This window comes from Anomaloglossus baeobatrachus, chromosome 6, assembly GCF_048569485.1.
Source record: "Anomaloglossus baeobatrachus isolate aAnoBae1 chromosome 6, aAnoBae1.hap1, whole genome shotgun sequence".
In the NCBI taxonomy this organism is placed as follows: domain Eukaryota; kingdom Metazoa; phylum Chordata; class Amphibia; order Anura; family Aromobatidae; genus Anomaloglossus; species Anomaloglossus baeobatrachus.
In genome coordinates, this window is record NC_134358.1 from 147,839,612 (window position 1) to 147,862,808 (window position 23,197).

General features: G+C 43.7%; 1 protein-coding gene across 2 annotated transcripts in view; it reads right to left on the reverse strand.

Moving 5' to 3' along the window:
• MAPRE2 (microtubule associated protein RP/EB family member 2) overlaps positions 1–23,197 on the reverse strand; it is a 252,174-nt gene that overhangs the window by 53,435 nt on the left and 175,542 nt on the right. For both annotated transcript variants that reach the window (XM_075353292.1, XM_075353291.1), the window contains one exon: positions 2,945–3,090. In XM_075353292.1, the coding sequence (XP_075209407.1) occupies positions 2,945–3,090 (146 nt within the window). The remainder of the gene's footprint in view (positions 1–2,944; positions 3,091–23,197) is intronic.

Consider the following 23,197-nt stretch of genomic DNA (forward strand, 5'->3'; position numbering starts at 1 on the left):
CCTGACGCATCAGCTGACCGTAAGTCTCGGGGTGACGCCAGCCGCCGGCCGGTTTAACCTGTCAGCGGATGCGTCAGGAGACTTCATCCCTGATTACCGGCAGCTCCTGCAGCGATCGGACGGGATCAGACTCGCTCCAGGAGCTGCCGGTAATCAGCACATAAGTATTTTTTTTTTTTATTTTTGCACCGATCCATCTGCTGATTGTATAAATGGCTTTTATACAATCAGCTGCTGTGTGATGTGATTCAGGCACCTGACACATCATCTGATCGCTTTGCCTTCCAGCAAACCGATCAGATGATATTGGATCCAGATTGGACGGTGCGGGACCCTTGACCCAGGATTACTGCGGAGGGGGGTTCTTTATTTCAATAAAGATGGAGTCACTAATTGTGTTGTGTTTTATTTCTAATAAAAATATTTTTCTGTGTGTTGTGTTTTTTTTATCTTTACTAGAAATTCATGGTGGCCATGCCTAATATTGGCGTGACACCATGAATTTCGGGGTTAGGGCCAGCTGATAATATACAGCTAGCCCTAACCCCATTATTACCCAGTGAGCCACCCGGCATCAGGGCAGCTGGAAGAGTTGGATACAGCGCCAGAAGATGGCGCTTCTATGAAAGCGCCATTTTCTGGGGTGGCTGCGGACTGCAATTCGCAGCGGGGGTGCCCAGAAAGCATGGGCACCCTGCACTGTGGATTCCAATCCCCAGCTGCCTAGTTGTACCCGGCTGGACACAAAAATTAGGCGAAGCTCACGTCATTTTTTTTTTAATTATTTCATGAAATTCATGAAATAATTAAAAAAAAAAAAAAAGGGCTTCTCTATATTTTTGGATCCCAGCCGGGTACAAATAGGCAGCTGGGGGTTGGGGGCAGCCCGTACCTGCCTGCTGTACTCGGCTAGCATACAAAAATATGGCGAAGCCCACGTCATTTTTTTTGTTTGGGGGGGCAAAGAAATCCTGCATACAGTACTGGAAGGAGGATGCTGAGCCTTGTAGTTCGACAGCTGCTGTCTGCTCTCCTGCATACACAATTGGATGGAGGATGCTGAGCCTTGTAGGTCTGCTCCCCCTGACTCTCCCTCCAGCATACGGTCCTGGATGGAGCATGCTGAGCCTTGTAGTTCTGCAGCTGCTGTCTGCTCTCCTGCATACACTATTGGATGGAGTATACTGAGCCTTGTAGTTCTGCAGCTGTCTGCTCTCCTGCATACACTAGTGGAGAATGAAGAACATACTGAAGAAGGAAATGACATCAGACCTTTTTTTTTGTTCACTGATAAAAAAAACGCATACAGACGCAGTGAGCAAAAACGCAGCAAAACGCACCAAATCGCAGCAAAAACGCGTGCGTTTTTTGCCGCTTTTTTTTACGCGGGTGCGTTTTTGTGCCGCAAAAAACGCACAAAAACGCAGCATTAAAAAAAACGCAGTGTGTGAACCTAGCCTTAAAGTGATATGATATTGAAGATCGATTTTTAGTATAGGTCAACAGTATCAAATTGGTGGGGTGGGTCTAACAACCTTCAACTCCACCGATCAGCAGTTACTAGTGACCATGCTTAGTCCTTGAAATGAGCAGCTCAGACAAGCTCGACTCAAGTACGGAGTATAATGGAAGTCAATTGGAAACTCAAGCATTTTCCCGGAAGGTCTTCGCTACTATTATACTCTGTACTCCAGTCGAGGCCGTCCAGGTGTCCAACCTGCTTGTTTTGAGTACCAAATACCTGAGCATGGTAGTGGTCACTCATCACTAGAAGTTACAATCTGTGGACAGATGTATACAGTAGACGAATTGGAACATCTCCACTCTAGTCATACAGTTTAGTGGTCTATCGCAGATACTGCAGATCAGTTCCTAGTCATTTCATACAGAGGTTGGAAAACATGAAGATCTAGATTAGAACAAAAACCCTCACACAGCATCATCAACATAAAATAGTTTCCAAGGCCAATTTTTTTTTTTTTTTTTAGCAAAGCTCAGAATTTTTTTAAGCCACTAAAATAATTAACTACACATGTTTAACATTGCCCTACTCACACCCCATTGGGGTAAGTACTTTCTTATTATTTTTTTTGTTTCTCACCACCTCTTATTACAGGTAAAATATATCTTTGTACCGTGTTAGCCAGTAGAGATAAAAAAAAAAAAAAGTTTGTTTAAAAGAACTGAGAGTCCTCAGTAGTTGATACCTTTTAATGGTTAACTGAAAAGATGGTAATAATAGCAAGCTTTTGAGACTACTCCGGTCTCTTCATCAGGCATGGTATAACACAAAGCAAGCTTTCGAGACTACTTGTGTTATACCATGCCTGATGAAGAGACCTGAGCAGTCTTGAAAGCTTGCTATTATTACCATCTTTTCAGTTAGCCATTAAAAGGTATCAACTACTGAGGACTCTTAGTTCTTTAAAAAAAAACTTTTTTCACCTCTTATTAGGATTTTTTTTTGTTCCCGTTTTTCAGGGGGGAAAATGGTGTTCGTAAAAATGAAAACTGGTCCTGCAAAAAAAAACAAGTCCTCATATGGTTATTTCGACATTAAAAATAGAAAAGTTAAGGCACTCGGGAGAAGAGGAGGAGAAAACCAAAGTGAAAAAAACTAAATTTGGCTGCATCATTAAGGGGTTAAGCAAACTTATAAGGTTACATAGCTCCAGGCAATAGTAAAAACATAGCCCCAATGAAGATTGAGGGCCTGCGTAGCCATGCTTACATAGAACATACTGAATGACAGATGCCTGGTCTCATGAAAACCTGACAGCTTTGCATTTTTCCCAGGAGATGCTGAGGAGATACAAATCATGCTCTGGCACGTTGCCACACACTATGTTAGTCATTACCCAGCTAGACTGCACTTTCCCAAAACTTTCAGCAGACAGCAATAACAGTAGGAACTATGAACCATTTTTTTCTGGCAAAGTTATACCTTATCGACATTCATTCTTTTAAATGAGGCTTGTAGCAGTTTGAAATTGTGAATGTACTCGTGTTCCAGCTTGGCTTGAAACTTGACCTTCTTTAGGCTTATGCATCCCGGGAAGAGCATATCCATAAACTGGCAGTAGGCAGCACCTGTGGAGAGAAGCCAGGAGAGTCATACAGAGGGTATTAACAGATTGGAACAGTAGTGTGCTGTCATCACAAAGTGATCAGCCGTGCTTTCCAACTCCTTATGTAGGAGAACAGCTAATATGTTCTGAGAAGTAAACATTGTTCTTACTAATATAAGAAATCTGTACCGAGGAGGCTGTGACTGCTTATAGGAGCTGGAGGTTTTCTGCAACTGTGCAGACTTATGTGCACACAATATTTTCAGTACAAAGGGCCAGATTCATTATGACTGGAGATGCTCATGCTGGAGTCAGACGCTCCTGACTCATGACAAGGCTGTATGCCTCTTTGTGACTGAGAAGTGTTGGATGAGTGGCATACACCTATTTGTGCACCTCGCCACAATTCCTACTCCAGTACCTGCTGGAGTAGGGTTTGTGGTGTACTGAACGCCACCATTCATCATGAAAGTGACAAGTGACTGATGTCACGGCCTTGTCTTGATCCAGCTCCATCTACTTTGTTGGAATTGTGCAAAAATTGTGTGAGTATGCAAACGTTATAAAATTTTAGTGCAGCCTCTATTTGCGCCAAAACAATGCAACTTTTCAGAGCTTTTTAAACCAGAACATGGAGTAAAAGCCTTAATGGATCGGGACCCTCGTAGACCCAATGTTTCTACAATGTTCTTATGCTGTGCTTCTATAGTGCAGTAATGTATACAATTATAACTTTGGTGGTGCTTTAGTGACCTTGACGAATACGGTCTTTGAAGCAGTATTTGTTGGTACTAAATGGTCTATGGAGCTGGTGGCCAGATTGTCCTACACATAGGTGGAGTGAGGTTGCCAAGGCTCCGTTATACATAGGATTAAAGTTTGCCCAACCTACTGATTATGGTGTAACCGAAAGACCACCTAATGTGGGGTGGGCCAACTTTAATCATATGTATAATTGAGTCTTTAGTTTAGGGCAACCTCTTTCCACTCAGTTGTGATCTCTGTAATGGATGATATTGGGGGAAATAAGTTGTAATTTAATCACCTGGTCTCTTTGTTCTCACAGAGACAGGCTGCTGCCAGAACTGCCTGCCAGCTGCATCCTTTTCCTGTCCTCATTGAATACAGATAAACAAGGCAAGTGAATTGGAGGTGAGTTGTAATACCTAAGGGTGGCTACTACGAAGTATGGAGGGATGTGCTGTTCTAGGGCTTTACATTGTTTGCATACATCCTCTGCAGAGATATTAACAGCTGATCAGTGGGGTTACTGAGTGATGGACCCCCACCATTATAACATAGATCAATATTATAGTAGTGGGCAACACTAAATTTTCAGACACCAAGAATAAAGTGGAACTGTATTCTTGTCAAGCTGGTAAAGGTACATACATATATGATATAGTTTTTGAGTGAATAATGTACCTATAGTTGGAGTCATATGTCTGTGATAATTACAGTCTGTATGCAGATCCCGATACCTGTCCTGATCGGCTAATATCTTGACTTACTGTACATTAATTGCTTAATACCCCTATCGAGCCAGATATTGCAATCCTGACAAAAAGTGTATAACAAAAATAACATGTATATATAGTTGAGGGGACTTTATAATACAAGGATTTTGAAGATCCATTCTCAGGATAGTTCATGTATATCCAATCATTTGGGGTTTTACATTTCGCAAAAAAAAAAAGTCTGTAGCGCTCCAACACCTGGCTGAGAATTAAAGTCAAATTTGGTGATGTCAAAAACTCACCACCCATTTAACATCCAGGGGAAGTGACAGGTGAAAGAAATCAGGTTCTACCATTGTTCAGTCCAGATGTAACCACAATCAGCATTTAGATTTAATTCCACTTCCCTGCTACGGATTGAATATTGGCTACTCCTCCAAGAGGGCTCGAAATGCTGTTACCTGTGGTTTATTAATAATCCAAAAAGTGTTCTAAAAAGCTCTTACATAGAGACATTCATATGTAACCAGCTCGTTAGAATGCAGAACACTTTAGGCTGCTTTCATACTATGTTTTTTTAACATGCGTCATGAACTTTTTTTTGCTGTAAAAGTGGATCCTGTTTTTACAAAGAAAACCGCATGCAAACGCAAGTGTTATTTTGCAGGATCCTGTCACTTGAAGTTTATGGGCAGGCATTGAAGTCATGTGATCGGGAGTGAGGGGAACAGAACGTGATAGGCTGGGAGCCGGCATCTGACAGCTGCAGACGCTGGTAACCAAGGTAAACATCGGGTAACTAAGCGAAGTGCTTTGCTTGGATACCCAATATTTACCTTGGTTACGAGTATCCGTAGCTGCAAGGAGCTGGGCTGCCTGCTCCCTGCACACGTAACAAAGGTAAACATCGGGTAACTAAGCGAAGCGCTTTGCTACACGATATTTACCTTGGTTACGAGCGTCCGCTGCTCTCAGGCGGGAGAGAGGAGAGAGGGAGGGGGAGAGAGGGAGGGGGAGAGAGGGAGGGAAAGAGAGGGAGGGAAAGAGAGGGAGGGAAAGAGAGGGAGGGGGAGAGAGGGAGGGGGAGAGAGGGAGGGGGAGAGAGGGAGGGGGAGAGAGGGAGGGGGAGAGAGGGAGGGGGAGAGAGGGAGGGGGAGAGAGGGAGGGGGAGAGAGGGAGGGGGAGAGAGGGAGGGGGAGAGAGGGAGGGGGAGGGAGGGAGGGGGAGAGAGGGAGGGGGAGAGAGGGAGGGGGAGAGAGGGAGGGGGAGAGAGGGAGGGGGAGAGAGAGAGACTGATCATACCAGGCTGGTTTCTGGGCATGCTCAGTAGAGCAAGCAGGATCCGGTCTATCAGCATGCCAGCGTTCACATGCGTTTGCGTGCAGTATAGTCAGGATGCAGTGAAAAACAGTATTTGGACGCAGCTCAAAAACGCTACAAATAGCGTTTTTGAAAAAAGTTAAAAAACTGCAAGTCGCTGGATCCTCACTATAACGCACGCAAACGCAGGTGAACGCATGTTGACACGAGTCCATTGCAAATGCATTGAAATGAAAACACATTTGCACTGGATCCGTTTTTGCGTTAAAAATACGTTCAGGACGCATGTTAAAAAAACGTAGTGTGAAAGCAGCCTTATCTGACCAAGAGTTTCTCCAGCAATACTGGCGTCCTATAAACTAAGGTCAACATTCAGCCACATATTTTTTAAAGGGGATCTGTTAACAGGATCAATCCTAAGCCATCTATATGGGCATGTAGGTTATAGAAGGTTGAATAAAATGATACCTTGATATCTGTGATCCAATGTTTTATTACACATTACATTAGCTTTTTAGGTCTATGGGCTTGACATAAGCTCTGAGACAGATTTTCAGGGAGATATATTTTAAATGAAAGGGGATGTTACCAGTGAGAGACATGTAACGACTGACAATCTGTTCTCATGATCTTGGATTTTTATTTGTTACTAGCTGTAGTACCCGGGCGTTGCCCAAGATAGTAACTGTCTGCCTGTGTCTAGGTCTCTGTCTGCCTGTGTCTAGGTCTCTGTCTGCCTGTGTCTAGGTCTCTGTCTGCCTGTGTCTAGGTCTCTGTCTGCCTGTGTCTAGGTCTCTGTCTGCCTGTGTCTAGGTCTCTGTCTGCCTGTGTCTAGGTCTCTGTCTGCCTGTGTCTAGGTCTCTGTCTGCCTGTGTCTAGGTCTCTGTCTGCCTGTGTCTAGGTCTCTGTCTGCCTGTGTCTAGGTCTCTGTCTGCCTGTGTCTAGGTCTCTGTCTGCCTGTGTCTAGGTCTCTGTCTGCCTGTGTCTAGGTCTCTGTCTGCCTGTGTCTAGGTCTCTGTCTGCCTGTGTCTAGGTCTCTGTCTGCCTGTGTCTAGGTCTCTGTCTGTGTGTCTCTTTGCCCGGTCTGTCTCTTTGCCCGGTCTGTCTCTTTGCCCGGTCTGTCTCTTTGCCCGGTCTGTCTCTTTGCCCGGTCTGTCTCTTTGCCCGGTCTGTCTCTTTGCCCGGTCTGTCTCTTTGCCCGGTCTGTCTCTTTGCCCGGTCTGTCTCTTTGCCCGGTCTGTCTCTTTGCCCGGTCTGTCTCTTTGCCCGGTCTGTCTCTTTGCCCGGTCTGTCTCTTTGTCCGGTCTGTCTCTATCAGTCTCCCCACCGACATCATTATCTCACACAGAAGCTTCTCATACTAACAGTTTATTTTGTTCAAATAGCAACCACTGACAGTTGCCATTAATAGCCTGTAGCTCCCACCTCCATTCAGTTTAATGGAGGCAGGATTTTGGGGAGTAACTGGAAAGCGCAAGGTTAAATCCTCCCATCAAAACATATAGTCTATGACGTTCCCTGAGTCACATGAGGCGTCTGTGCAAAATTTCGTGATTGTAAATGCGACGGTGCGGATTCCTTTAGCGGACATACACACACATACACTCAGCTTTATATATTAGATCTTGAGGTTCTCTTCTATATATTTCTACATCAGACATAAAACAGCTATGAAACCCTTATCAAGGAGTAGCCAATATTCAATGTTTATCAGGGAAATGGAATTAAATCTATATGTGGAATGTGGTTAAGTCTGGATGGAATAACAGTAAAACCTGGCTTGGTTTACTTGGAACTGGTATTCCCTGGATGTTAGAAAAGTGGTGAGATTTTGACATTACCAAATTCGACATTCTCAGCTTGGTGTTGCAGAGCTACAAACTTATTGAACTAGGATATCGATGACGCATCTTTTGGATAGGTTACCAAGATCAAATTTTGAGGAGTACTGCAGACCCATCATGGATCAGCTCCTATTTTGAGCTATTAAAAAAAAAACCCTTGAAATAATATTGTCTGGAGCATCTTTATTAATGAAGCAATAAACTGCATCTCTCGCATATTAAAGTAGCAATTGAACATCTATTCCCAGCTACAGTACAGTCAGTACAACCACTGCAGTAAGAGGTTCTCATTCAATAACAGCAGCAATTAAAGTGATATGACATCCGGTGACATCTCCTTATCTGTCGACATAAGGAGAATAGTGGATATATTAGTAAATTGTATTGTGAAATCTGTTGACAGATCTGCTTTACATACAGTGCCTTGTGAAAGTACCGTATTTTTTCGGACTATAAGACGCACCGGATCATAAGACGCATCCTGGTTTTAGAGGAGGAAAATAAAATTTTAAGCAAAAAATGTGGTCATGACACACTGTTATGGGGCGAGGATCTGCTGCTGACACTGTTATGGTGGTAATGTCCTCAAATTCTCTACTAAGGTACCCCAGCCTGGTAATGATCCTCCTGTCTTGTATATGATCCCCATCCTTGTATATATGTGCCCCATCCTGATATATGCCCTTATCCTGCTGTACACTGGCATCCTGCTATATACCCCCATCCTGCTATATACTGCCATCCTGGAATATGCCCTCATCCTGCTATATACCCCCATCCATCCTGCTATATGGCCCCATCCTGCTATATACCTGCATCCATCCTGCTATATGGCTGCATGCTGCTATAATACCCCCATCCTGCATTATGGCATGTATCCGGTGTCCCACAAAAAAAAAAGAAAGTTTATACTCACCTTTCCTCGCTCCATGCAGCATTGCTCCTCCCCCTGTCTGTGCCCGCAGCAGCAGCGCCGCTGATCTGTGTGGAGCCATCACCGTTGTCTGCCTGTCAGCTGACCTGCGTGGAGACTAGCGGCGCGCACAGCGATAGAGTCATTACTGTGCTCACCGCTCTCTACACAGATCAGCTGACCGGGACAGACAGGAGGAGATCGCGGTGCTGCAGGGAAGTGACCGGTGATACCGTAATGTTCACTGCGCCCCGTGCAGTGAATACAGCCGCACATGATCCCTCCAGGCTGTAGTTGCCAGGGGTGATCATGCATGCCGGCTGTTAATTGTGCGCGCACCCCCCGCCCATCATCCCGCCCACCTGTCAGCGATGGCTTCAGCTGAGGGATGATGGGCGGGAGGACGGGCGTGCATATGTAATGAACCAGCTCGTGCCCCCGATGACCAGCTCCACTGCAGCACCCTCATTGCCCGCAGCCACATTCAGACTATAAGACGCACCCCCCACATTTGGGGGGGAAAAAGTGCGTCTTATAGTCCGAAAAATACAGTATTCGGCCCCCTTGAATTTTTGAACCTTTTCCCACATTTCAGGCTTCAAACATAAAGATAAAATTTTTTAATGTTATGGTGAAGAATCAACAACAAGTGGGACACAATTGTGAAGTTGAACGAAATGTATTGCTTATTTTAAACTTTTATAAAAAATAAAAAACTTAAAAGTGGGGCGTGCAATATTATTCGGCCCATTTAAGTTAATACTTTGTAGTGCCACCTTTTGCTGCGATTACAGCTGCAAGTCGCTTGGGGTATGTGTCTATCAGTTTTGCACTTGAGCGTTTGTGAACAGCAGTTTTCAACTCTTTCCACAGATTCTCGATTGGATTCAGGTCTGGACTTTAACTTGGCCATTCTAACACCTGGATACGTTTGTTTGGGAACCATTCCATTGTAGATTTTGCTTTATGTTTTGGATCATTGTCTTGCTGAAAGACAAATCTCCGTCCCAGTCTCAGGTCTTTTGCAGACTCCAACAGGTTTTCTTAAAGAATGGTCCTGTATTTGGCTCCATCCATCTTCCCATCAATTTTAACCATCTTCCCTGTCCCTGCTGAAGAAAAGCAGGCCCAAACCATGATGCTGCCTCCACCATGTTTGACAGTGGGGATGGTATGTTCAGGGTAAGCGGTGTTGCTTTTATGCCAAACATATCGTTTGGCATTGTGCCCAAAAAGTTTGATTTTGGTTTCATCTGACCAGAGCACCTTCTTCCACATGTTTGGTGTGTCTCCCAGGTGGCTTGTGGCAAACTTTAAACAACACTTTTTATGGATATCTTTGAGAAATGGCTTTCTTCTTGCCACTCTTCTATAAAGGCCAGATTTGTGCAGTGTACGACTGATTGTTGTCCTGTGGACAGACTCTCCCACCTCAGCTGTAGATCTCTGCAGTTCATCCAGAGTGATCATGGGCCTCTTGGCTGCATCTCTGATCAGTCTTCTACTTGTTTGAGATGAAAGTTTGAATGGGCAGCTGGGTCTTGGTAGATTTTCAGTGGTATGATACTCCTTCCATTTCAATATGATCACTTGCACAGTGCTCCTTGGGATGTTTAAAGTTTTGGAAATCTTTTTGTAACCAAATCCGGCTTTAAACTTCTCCACAACAGTATCACGGACCTGCATGTTGTGTTCCTTGGTCTTCATGATGCTATCTGCACTTTAAACAGAACACTGAGACTATCACAGAGCAGGTGGATTTATATGGAGACTAGATTACACACAGGTGGATTATATTTATCATCATCAGTCATTTAGGACCACATTGGATCATTCAGAGATCCTCAATGAACTTCTGGAGTGGGTTTGCTGCACTGAAAGTAAAGGGGACGAATAATATTGCACGCTCCAATTTTCAGTTTATTATTTTTTACAAAAGTTTAAAATAAGCAATAAATTTCGTTCAACTTCACAATTGTGTCCCACTTGTTGATTCTTCACCATAAAATGTAAAAAATTTTATCTTTAAGTTTGAAGCCTGAAATGTGGGAAAAGTTTGAAAAATTCAAGGGGGGGGGAGGCGAATACTTTCGCAAGGCACTGTACAAACTACAAACATGATTAAATAGATCTCAGAGACCTGAGGAGGCTGGTGGACTTGTTTTAGAATCCTTGTCAGATTGGCGGCATAATGCTATTAAAAGTAGCATTTTAAAAGTCCAGTTAGAGAGTGTGAGAGCTCATGAATTAAAGGGAGCAGTACCTTAAAGGCATTTACGACAGAATTCTGGAGGAAAACACCTTAATAAATCGCAATATATTTGTGTAACTAAGAAGTTGCGCTAAAATATTGCGACATTTGCCATTTACATGCCAGTCCTTTCTAGCTATGGCAATATGGGAGTATCATGGGTGGGTTGGTGTGATGCTAAAGGAACATCCCTACAGTGGCCTAACGTACTCAAGTAATGTATTCCCTGTATGGAGAACATTTCTGGTGGTTTGTGCATTCAGAGTAACAGATGCGCCTAAATAAGCAGCATGCGCCACTTAATAAGTTAGGTGCACTGTGCTTCAGCCAGCTCCTTCATTAAAGGACTGTCAGCACATCATGACTGTTCAAACCAAGTACAGGCATTCAGTGCATCATGGCGGGGCCAAACATTTAAGTGCAAGTTCCCACTTACTTGTTTTTCATGTATCGCCATCCTTCTCTAGCTCTATTAAAGCCCCCGTCACATGTCCGTATTTCCAGTACATGTGGAATCTTTTTTTTTGACCGATAACACACGTACCCTTTATAACCTATGGTGATCTTCACATATCCATATTTTCACACAAAACGTGTCAGGGTGAACCACATGGAGACATATCTTCTTTTTTCTGTCAGCATGGATGGCAAGGGCCAATACAAGTCAATAGGTCCGTGAAAAACACATACAGCAAACGGATGGCATCAGTGTGCCATCCATGTGCTCTATGTGCTTAACATTGCAAAGTATAGGAGAAGCTGTATAATTTCTATATTTCTTTACCCATACCAGAAAAAATACAGATGGCACAATGGCATCAGACCGATGACACAATGGCTGCACACCAATGACACCAGCCCCAGTTTTTCACTGTTTTATGCGCACATGTGAAGGTGGCATAAGCCAGAGTTCTCAAACAAAGAAAAGGGGAGGGTGGAGATAGAGGAAAAACAACCAGGTTGAAAGTTGCACTTAAAGGTTTGGGCACACCACAGTGCACAGAGCGCCTGTACTCTGTTTGTACAGTCATTCTGTGTGGACAGAGTCCTTTTAAGACTGGTACAAAACCAGTCTTAGCACAATAAGGCGAGCACCAGTCTTCGTGAATCAGCGACAAGTCGATTGAATCTTTGCCCAAACAGTAACAGCTGCTGCTGGTACAGAGCATTGTGAGATTTAAGCAGTAGGAGGGACACCGAGGAGCTGACAATCAGATGGGTTAAGATTGTATTTACACTTTCTATAAGGTGTATAGAACCGTTGTGACATGAATCTTTAACACAAATATACCAGCCTTTTCAGGTCTTCGAGAACCACCATATTTTTCGGATTATAAGACGCACTTTTCCTCCCAAAAATTTGGGTGGAAAATGAGGGGGGCGTCTTAAAATGTGAATATAGCTTACTGGGAGGTGAATTGGAGGGGACAGCCGGGTGCCTGGCGGTGCGTGCCAGCGACCGGGTGCCTGTCAGTGTGGGTGGGCGGGTGGTCTGCTGGCTGCCACTCTGTGCGGCCGGGTGACTGTGCAATGGGTGTCCAATCCTGTCTGCGGTCCCGGCTTCAAATGACGGCGCCGGGAGTCAGTGCGTACGCAGATGGAGCTCTTGGATGAGAGCTCCATCTGCGCACGCGCCGGACCGGGGCGCCATTTCTTTGAAGCCCAGACAGCGGACAAACTGGGACACTCGCCACACCGGCCTGCTCCACCACACAACCACCGCAGCTTCTGCTGCCACCACTGACCCACCGCCGCTGCTGCCAGCACAGCCTCTGCTTCCTGTGACCCCCGCTCCACCACCGCTGCTGCCTCCCAACGGTAAGACACCACCGGAGTATGACTGACCCTATTTATTTATTTTTACCTTTTTTATCTCCAAATTTGGGGTGCGTCTTGTCTTATAATCCGGTGCGTCTTATAAACCGAAAAATATGGTATATATAATAAATATAAATATATATATATATATAGACTTTGCATTTTTAAACCTTGTTACAAATATACTTTAAGTGAATGCTATAAGCCTCAATGCATATTTGAGGTTTTTAATCTGAGCATAACTTATCTATTTTGTAGAAATAATGTTGTGCTTTTTGTTTGTTTTGGCAGCCTACAGTACAGGTGACTCTCAGTGTGAATATCTAAGTAATACAAGGGTAGCCAGGAACTATTACAAAACCGTATTACTCAGGACGCCAGAACAAATAGAAAGGAAAGTTGTATATTAATCAAAAATATCTGTCTATGTGCCAATTGGAAAAACATTCAGGAGAAAATCTACATCGGCATTTCCTTGAAGCACATTGTGTACAAGGAAGATCAGAAGGAAAACGGTGATAACAGGTGACTGGATTTATGCATAATACAGATGTTGAGAGATACTGCAAAAGCAATTTACAATATGTTTTGCTGTAATGATTAATCATGCTTTGTCAGGAAAGCTATTCAGGGACTAATGTAGTCGTATAGTGTAATTATCCAGCCTCCGGCACCGTACACACATAATAAGGTGCATACATTCAACAGATTCACACCTCCACAAGGTAGATCCTTGCCAAGAAGACAGACCCTGGAGAATCTATCCAGCTGTAGTAGAGAAATAAGACGTTGTATCACCAGATTTTATAATGACTTTACTAAATAGACCCAGGTTCTACTACTGTAAATAGAGGCATTCCACTACAAATAGATTTGAAGCTCTTAGCGCAGACCACAAGTGCAACACTGCTTCACATTACAAAATGTCGAAAGCGGTGCTCTACTCTGGAACCAAAGTTATTACTAATTGTTATCAGAATGTTTACATAGCAATCGCTTAATAAACAGATTTGTAAATAGAGAAATACAAAATCTTGGAGTTTGTCCGCTGGTGTTTGGAAATTTTCACAGAGAAATACAGTATTTCTTAGGAATTGTAGTAGATTAAATTTCCGTAGATTATGGGGAGGATTCTGTGGATCTTAAATAATATATTAATGGAGGAAATAGTTGTTGCTGTAGAAAGGTTAGTACTGTACAAGTTGCCAGATTCAGTGACTGCATATAAGGAGTATTTCAATGGTTCCTACAGTAAACTGACCACAATACTAAAATAGAAAATGGCGCACCTCTTTGGAATTTCATCTGAACAAGCATTATTTTAACATTGCTCTGTAGTAAAATGTATAAAGACTGCATAGAATCGGATTATGAAAATAATCGGTTGAAAGAAAAAAAAAAAAAAAGAAGAAGAAGACTGTATAGGCTATAAGAATCAAAGAATATAAAAGCATACTTTACCAATCATCAATTCTTTTATTAGCAGATCCCAACTTTTGGCAACCAAATTGACAGAACCAAAAGATCTTGATCTGTTATATTATTACATCTGGTCGTGATGATATCAGGATGACATCAGGTCTATAGACAATGGGGTTGATGAAGACCGGTGTAGTGCAAGCTCGTGCTCTGCTAGTCGACAGCATACACAATGCTGAATAAGAGATGCATGACTTTGGCGCCTCTTGTAAGTGGCATGTACTGCACCAGAAAGGTTACTCTAGTCAGATACTGGCGCAGCATTTTTTGCATCGAAAAACCCATCAGATTTGATGAATTCAATGGAGGGTAAAGCCACACCTCACCCTTCCCCAGCTAGGCCCACTATGACAGAGCTGATCCAAAATGGCGTGAAACGCAAAAACTCACAATTTTTATGCAGCTCTGAATTGCGCAAAAAGATTGTAACTTTTAAAAGCTTGGCCACCACCATTGTAGAGTAAAAGCTTTGAGGATCTGGCCATATTAGGTTACATATTTTGGAGAAATTTCAGTTAGGGCACAAACACATCAGCGGTATTCTGCCGCACTGCCGGATCCGGCACAAAGGCAGTACAGTACAATACAGTTCACAGACAGTGCGGCAAGCCCCGGTTATATGCTGTCACATGCTCCGGTCACATGACCGCATGTGCCCGGAGCTTGCCAGTGAACTGTATTGTACTGTACTGCCCTTGTGCCGGATCTGCGAGTGCGACAGGAAACCGCTGATGTGAAACCAGGCCTACTTGACTTAAATATGGGCAGCTGCCGCTGTGAAAACCACTCATGTCCTCTGCCAGCTAGAGTAATTATAAAACATTTGCACACCCATATTAAAATGCCAGGTTTTTGTGAGAAGCAAAAAGTCATACCATAAAGAATAATTCCAGAACTGTTTGCACCTTTGATGTCACCCATACAAAACAATTCAGACAAACTGAAATCATTTTGAGAGGGAAATAAAAGCTAAACTAAAACAATGTGGATGCATAGGTGTGAACACCCTCTTGGGTAATTGGGGTTGGGATTGTGTTCAGGATTAGCAAAATCACCTTTAAACTCATGTTCAATAGTAGTCAGTACACAGTTGTCTTCATTTAACCCCGTAAAAAAATAAATCATGTTTTAGCAAGATTTTCCTGATATTTTCTTAGCTGTATAGTATAGCAAAAGCCATTCGCTGTAAACAAGTAACAACAGAGCAAAGGGATCTCATCGTCAAAAATTATTAGTCAGGAAAAGGGTACAAAACATTTTCCAAGACAAATACAGTCTGTTACAGCCGGAGCAAAAGTGATCATTACGGTCAAGACGGGGGTGTGGACCCCCTGGGCCATGGAGCCCGGGTTTACCCGAGAGCGGTGCGACTAAGCAGCTACCTGGTCTTCTTTAGAGCCTCTGGTTAGGTTTGCGCTGTGGCTCCCAGCCAGGTGCCACTCCAAGGCAGTTCCAGGGTCCACAGTAGCTAATCTGAACAGCAGCAGGTGAGACAGAGTTGGAGCTACAAGCTGGAGTCTGAACTGGCCGCAGGCGAGACAGAGAAAAAGCCACAGCCTGAAGTCAGGACTGATAGCAGGAGGGAAGGAGTCAGATACACAGGCGGGACAGGCTCGGGTAAATGTGCAGGTTCAGGCAGGATAAATTCAGGTTCAGGGGCAGGCAGGACAGCAGGTACAGACAGGATAGGTTCAGATACAGATGTAGACAGGATGGCAAGTACAGACTGAACAGGCTCTGGTTTGAATACTAGTGCAGATCGGAAAGGATTTGGGTTCAGACAGGTCAGATTCAGGTTCAGGTTAATACATGATCACATGGATCTGACAACATACTAGCATGTACAAAACACACCAGGTTCTGTAGTTGTTCAGACACCGCTCTACAGAGAGGGTGCCTTAAATACCTAGCGCCTCAGCGCCAAAGGCTGAGGACACTTCCAGAGAATGCATGCTTCACCTTTATGAAGCGGGGAGTGTGCGAGCGTTAAACACACGGCCAGGAGACCTGCAAGGTGTACGCAGGACAGGGAAAGTGGAAGCTGTGGCGGGTACCGAAACAGGAGCAAGAGTAACACGTGGGCAGCCACGGAGGGGAGTATGTCGGTGTCCCTGTCCGGAAGGAGGCAGCAGTGCAATTCAGGGATGCCAACGTTACACAGTCATGGCCAAAAGTGGTGGCACTCTTGAAATTGTTCCAGAAAATTTAATTAATTCTCCCACGAAATTAATGCAGTTACACATGTTTTTTATACAAGTCTATTTCCTTTGTGTGTATTGGAACAGAAAAAAAACAAAAAATGCAAATTGGACATAATTTCACTTAAAATCACCAAAATGGGCCAGACAAAATTGCTGGTACCCTCAACTTCATATTTGGTTGCACACCCTTTGGAATAAATAGTTGCAATCAATCGCTTCCTAAAAATGTCAATAAACTTCTTACACTTCTCAACTGGAATTTTGGACCAATATTCTTTAGGAAACAGCTACAGGTCAAATAGAAATTTTAAGATCTCTCCACAGGTGATCAATGGGATTTACATCCGGACTCATTGCTGGCCACTTTAGAACTATACAGCTCTTTGTTTCCGTTTCTGAGTACTTCAAATGTCGATACACCCTGAGCCTGCTGGACAGCTGGAATTTCTTTGGAACTTGCTTATCCACATCCGGACTATCCTGAGTTGCAAACTTTCATCAATTTTTCTCTGCCGTCTACGTCCAGGGAGATTAGCTACAGTGCCATGGGTTGTAAGTTTTGTTTTTATCATATTGTGCACCATGGACAAAGGAACATCAAGCTCTCTGTAACTGGACTGGAGAGCCAAAATTGTTGAAAATATCAACAAATCTCAAGGTTATAAGTCCTCAGACAGTTCTCTTCTCCTATTTCAGTTCTCCATGCTACGTGTGGCACACATAGACACATAATGCAAAGATTGAGTCAACATCTCCCCTTTTTATCTGGATTCACGTGTGATTTAACAATAGGACAATGACTCCAAACATACAGCCAATGTCATTTAGAAATATCTTCAGGGAAATAACAGAAGGGCCTGGAGGTGATGATATGGATCCCACCTAGTAATAATAATAATAATAATAATAATTTTATTCATTTATATAGCGCTATTAATTCCACAGCGCTTTACATACATTGGCAACACTGTCCCCATTGGGGCTCACAATCTAGAGTCCCTATCTGTATGTCTTTGGAGTGTGGGAGGAAACCGGAGAACCCGGAGGAAACCCACGCAAACACGAGGAGAACATACAAACCTAGTACTGTTCTCAATATTATTGAGTCTGTGTGGGATTACATGAAGAGACAGAAGGATTTGCGCTAGTCTACTTCTTCAGAAGATCTATGGGAACTTCTCTAAAGGCCACGTCTCACTAAGCGGCATCGCTAGCAACATTGCTGCTGAGTCACGGTTTTTGTGATGCGACTGCGATCTTGCTAGCGATGTCGCTGTGTGTTACATCCAGCAACAACCTGGCCACTGCTGTGAGGTCGCCGGTTGTTGCTGAATGTCCTGGACCATTTTTTAGTTGTTGCTCTCCCGCTGTGAAGCACACATCGCTGTGTGTGACAGCGAGAGAGCAACGAACTGAATCTGCAGGGAGCAGGGAGCCGGCTTCTGACAGCCTGCGGTAAGCTGTGACCAAGGTAAATATCGGGTAACCAAGCGAAGTGCTTTGCTTGGTTACCCGATATTTACCTTGGTTACTAGCGTCCGCCGCTCTCAGGCTGTCAGTGCCGGCTCCCTGCACTCGTAGCCAGAGTACATATCGGGTAAATAAGCAAAGCGGTTTGCTTATTAACCCGATGTGTACTCTAGCTACGAGTGCAGGGAGCCAGCGCTAAGTGGTGTGTGCTGGTAACCAAGGTAAATATCGGGCAACCAAGCGCTTGGTTACCCGATATTTATCTTAGCTACCAAGCGCAGCATCGCTTCCACGCGTCGCTGGAGGCTGGTCACTGGTCGCTGGGGAGATCTGCCTGTTTGACAGCTCACCAGCGACCATGTAGCAACGCTCCAGCGATCCTTGCCAGGTCAGATCGCTGGTGGGATCGTTGGAGCGTCGCTTAGTGTGACGGTACCTTAAGATGTCTGGAACAACCGCCCTGCTGAGTTCCATCAAAAACTGTATCTACAAGGATTGATTCTTTGATGCCGTTTTAATGGCAAAAAGGGTGGTCACACCAAACACTGATTTGATTTAGATTTCATTTTTGTTCATTCACTGCATTTTGATAATTAAAAAATAGAAGTGTTTTTTTTTTTCAATCAAACTTTTTTTATTTTGCAACATTTGTTTTTCAACACCTATCTTAAGGCTATGTGCCCACGTGACTACGTACCCGCAGATTTTGCTGCGGAAAACCTGCGGATTTATCTAGATATTCTAGATAAATCTGCAGATTTTAGCAAGTACAGACACTCCCCATGTTATCCTATGGAACATGGGGAGTATCTGTGTCTAGGCTGCAGTATGTGCGGCTGTGGAATATGCTGCGGATGTCCCGCAGCCGCACGTAACTGCATGTCAATTTATCCTGCGGAAATACCTGCGGATGTCCCGCCTCTCCACTACGGAGATAGAGGCCGGGACGTCTGCAGGTAAGTCGCATGAATGTCCGCAGGTTTACCGCAACGGATAGCTGCGGATTTCGGGGAGCTGCTGTGGGCAACCTGCGGACGTACCTGTGGATATATTCGCGGTACATGGTCCCGTGAGCACATAGCCTCGTTTGCACAGTACTGTCAATTCATATTGCCCTTCGCCATTAAGTAAAATTATCTGCACTAGTTAAGCGGGCTTTACACGCTAAGATATATCTAACGAGATGTACGCACATCTGGCATAGTTAGTGATATCGTAGTGTGTGACAGCTATGAATAAGCAGAAATACTCACCTTCTCGTTCATGGTTGACACGCCGCTCATTTTCTAAAAATTGAACGTCCTGTTGTTCATTGTTCCCGAGGCAGCACAGATTGCTCTGTTTGACATCCCGGGAACGATGAACTGCAGCTGACCTGCGGCCGCTGGCTATGCGGAAGGAAGGAGGTGGGCGGGATGTTACGTCCCGCTCATCTCCGCCCCCTCCGCTTCTATTAGGCGGCCGCTGTGTGACGTCGATCGTCCCTCCCCCTTCAGGAAGAGGATGTTCGCCGCCCACAGCGAGGTCGTTTGGAAGGCAAGTACGTGTGAGGGGGGGTTACAACATTGTGCGACACGGGCAACAAATTGCCCATATAGCACAAACGATAGGGGGCGGGTGCGATCGCACGATTAATTGTAACGTGTAAAGCAGCCTTTAGACAATATACATATACATGCAGAGTAATATGTGTTCACAAAATTATGCATTTTGGCAAAAAAAAAAGCAAAACGCAATAAAACATTGCTCTTTGGATTGCTAGCGCTGATTAAGGTCAGACAGACATTAAACAGAATACCTTTTTTGAAAAATCATTGACATTGTCTTTTTGCTGTAAAATGACAAATAGAAGTAATCCTCTCTAGAATATTCCAGTAAAGTAGGACATCTACATATACAATATCTGCTTCCTGACATCACCCTTGGGTTTCCTTTCATAGGAAATGAGCATTATAGAGGTCTATAAAAAGCTACAAAAAGTCGGAGGACTGCATCTCCATGTGCCAAAGGTGTATGCTAGTCAAGGGATCCTACCTTCATGTTTGCAACATAGGTCCCTAAATAAATATGTTCTAGGTATGTTATATAGCTTGTCACATCTAGATCTGCACCGTACAGCCTTTTTTATGGCATTACTGTTACTACCAGGGTCATGTCAAAAGGGTCCCTGTCCTGAGCAACTCTTTCACAAAACTGGTTGTGCTGATGTTTCTGCCATAGATTAGACAGCACACCGCTCTCCTGATTTTGGTGGCTCCCTCTGCTCCCTCTCTCTGCTCTTAGTGTTAGGGATAGCAGCAAGGAGATAGTGTCAGTCTACAGCAAATCAAAGTATGGAGATGGGAAAGCATCCAAGGCTTCTGAAAAGGCAGATCACATAAAAATAACACCCACTGAAGGCTCTGCCGGGAGGGAAAATTACTGGATGTTACTCCTCAAAGTCAGTGTCATAAAGCACAAGACTCTTTCAGGAGTTGTAGAAAAATAAACCAGTGGTGTCTGTCACAAGGTTTTTTTCTAAGTAATCTGAGAGCAGCATGGAATAGAGGAAGAGCCATTGTGTCACCTACTGGGTTGTTTGATGTCATTTTTATACAATCCCAATTTTACCTGCTGCAGGTCTAGCAGTTCTCTGAATGCTGAGCTCTGTATAACCCCGCCTACACCACTGATTATCAATTTTCTGTAAATATACAGTAAGCTGCCAATCAGTGGTGGGGGTGAGGCTATGCAGAGCAGGAGGACTATGTGGCAAGAGACAACTAGTCCTCTAGTGATAATCTCCTGCTTATAAAACACAGATCTTATTGAAATTTCAAGAAGCAGCCCAGTTAGTGACAGCACTAGAATCAAAGTCTCTGCCCTTACATCATGCTGCTCTCAGATTAAATAGTAAAAACCTGTTCAGTTTATTTTTAATAAATAAAACCTAATAAAAGGCTGCAGCATCCTGGATGCAGACCTCACATCCAGCATGTATATTACTATGAGGGACAGAAAAGACAAACTAAGAGCAGGTTGTAACTGTACACCACATGTTAAAGCTGAAAAATAATTACGAGATGGGGGTTTGTGGATATCAGACTGAAATGTGATCATATTTTTTTTTTTTTAACGCAAGGTAGGATATAACATATGTTACATCTGCATCAAAGAAAGAAAAACTGTGGATAAAAAGCGCAATAGGATCTTATCTAAGCATACCAGAAGACTAAAAGAGAGGCAAAGAGCTCATCTGGTAAGGTTATATGACCCACGACCAGTGTAAATCGCATGTACAGCTGATGTACCACGAGCCACGAGGGCTAAGGTGCAAAATCCAGGGGAAAACACGAGTAAAAACATGGCTAATCTTGCGCTGTTCTTGATGAATGAATCCAATATAAAAGCAGAGTTGAAAATAGAGGTGGTTTATTCAACGCATTTCGAACTAAAAACTTTATTTCTGCTTCAGGAAAGGCCACCAAAAAAGAAAAAAAATTTTAGTTGCCTTTCCTGAAGAAGTAAAGTTTACTTCGAAACACGTTGCATAAACCACCTTTTATATTGGGTTCCTTCATCAGAGTTGAAAATAAAAGGTTCTTTACTCAACACGTTTCGAAGTAAACTTTACTTCTTCAGGAAAGGCAACCACAAAACATTTTTTTTTTCTTTTTTTTGGTTGCCTTTCCTGAAGTAGTAGTAAAAGTTTAGTTCGAAACGCGTTGAATAAACCACCTGTTATTTTCAACTCTGCTTTTATATTGGATTCTTTCACCGACAACAGTGTGGGATTAGCCACGTTTTTATTCCTATTTCACCCTGGAGTTTACATCTGTAGCAAAGCAATCCATAGTCATATAACAATAAGTATTGGCCAAATCATCTGGGCTATCCAGTTACTTAGATTTTGATTTGAGGACAGCATTTTCACAAGAAAATAAAGTTTCCATTGTTGCAAAATTGGAATGATATGGGCTGATGAATTTCCCATCCCCGAAATCAATGAAGTCATCTTGCTCAACACCCAGAGGTTATTACTGTAACTGGTTATATTTGGTTGGACTGTACAGATAACGAACATCTGTGTAGCCTCCAGAAAGAAGAACTGTCGGTGCTAACATTGCAAAGTTGTGTTACAAACCGTATGGTGGACTAAGACATCTTGGATGAAGAATAGCACATTCTCATCCTCAGAATGTATACACAAACACAATATTGAGGAATGACTTCTCATTAGCCCCAGCTGCCAGAGTCATTTACCCATAAGAACATCTCATAACATAGTGTACAAGTAATCCTAGGCCATCCACTAAAAATGAATACATTGACTTAATACTTTGGAGGTAATATTGGGTTATACATTAGACTGTGACCTCACACCAAGAACATGTGTCAGGGTTAGGTCAGCTATCCACCCCCAGGATAACCTTCTGTCAGTTAGTAAGCGTTCTTACACTCCGGGAAATTACATTTCCTGGAATATTTAGATAAAAAGCCGTGGGGATTATTACTTTCCAGTTGGAGTCACAGTAGCTGAAGGGAAATTAAATAGTAAATGTTTATAAGGGAAAGCGGTCAACAGGAGCATAATTAAAAAGTGCGTGGCCCCTTATCAAACATTGTAAAGAGTAACAGTCATTTTAAATTTTTATTTTATAAATTACTAGCATGAAAAAAAGCAACTTTGTAATATATTGAGTGTACAGTGTTGCGGAATATGTTGGCGCTATAGCAATAGAATCAGTGTTGTCATAGTCATCATCTGCTCCTTTCTCCTCCAGGACAGATCATTTATTTTTAAGATTCTCAATTAACAGGTAAAACCTGTATTCAGTGAGGACTGATACATTACTGAGAGTTAGGGGTATTTTGCACGCTGCGACATCGCTAGCCGATGCTAGCGATGCCGAGCGCGATAGTACCCACCCCCGTCGCAGATGCGATATCTTGTGATAGCTGCCGTAGCGAACATTATCGCTACGGCAGCTTCACACGCACTTACCTGCCCTGCAACGTTGCTCTGGCCGGCGACCCGCCTCCTTCCTAAGGGGGCGGGTCGTGTGGCTTCACTGCGACGTCACACGGCAGGCGGCCAATAGAAGCGGAGGGGCGGAGATGAGCGGGACGTAAAATTCTCGCCCACCTCCTTCCTTCCGCATAGCCAGTGGACACAGGTAAGGAGATGTTCCTCGCTCCTGCGGCTTCACACACAGCGATGTGTGCTGCCGCAGGAACGAGGAACAACATCGTATCTCCTATTGGTGCGACATTATGAAAATGTCCAACGCTACACAGATCACCGATTTACGACGCTTTTGCGATCGTTTATCGACGCATCTAGGCTTTACACGTTGCGACGTCGTTACCGGCGCCGGATGTGCGTCACTTTCGATT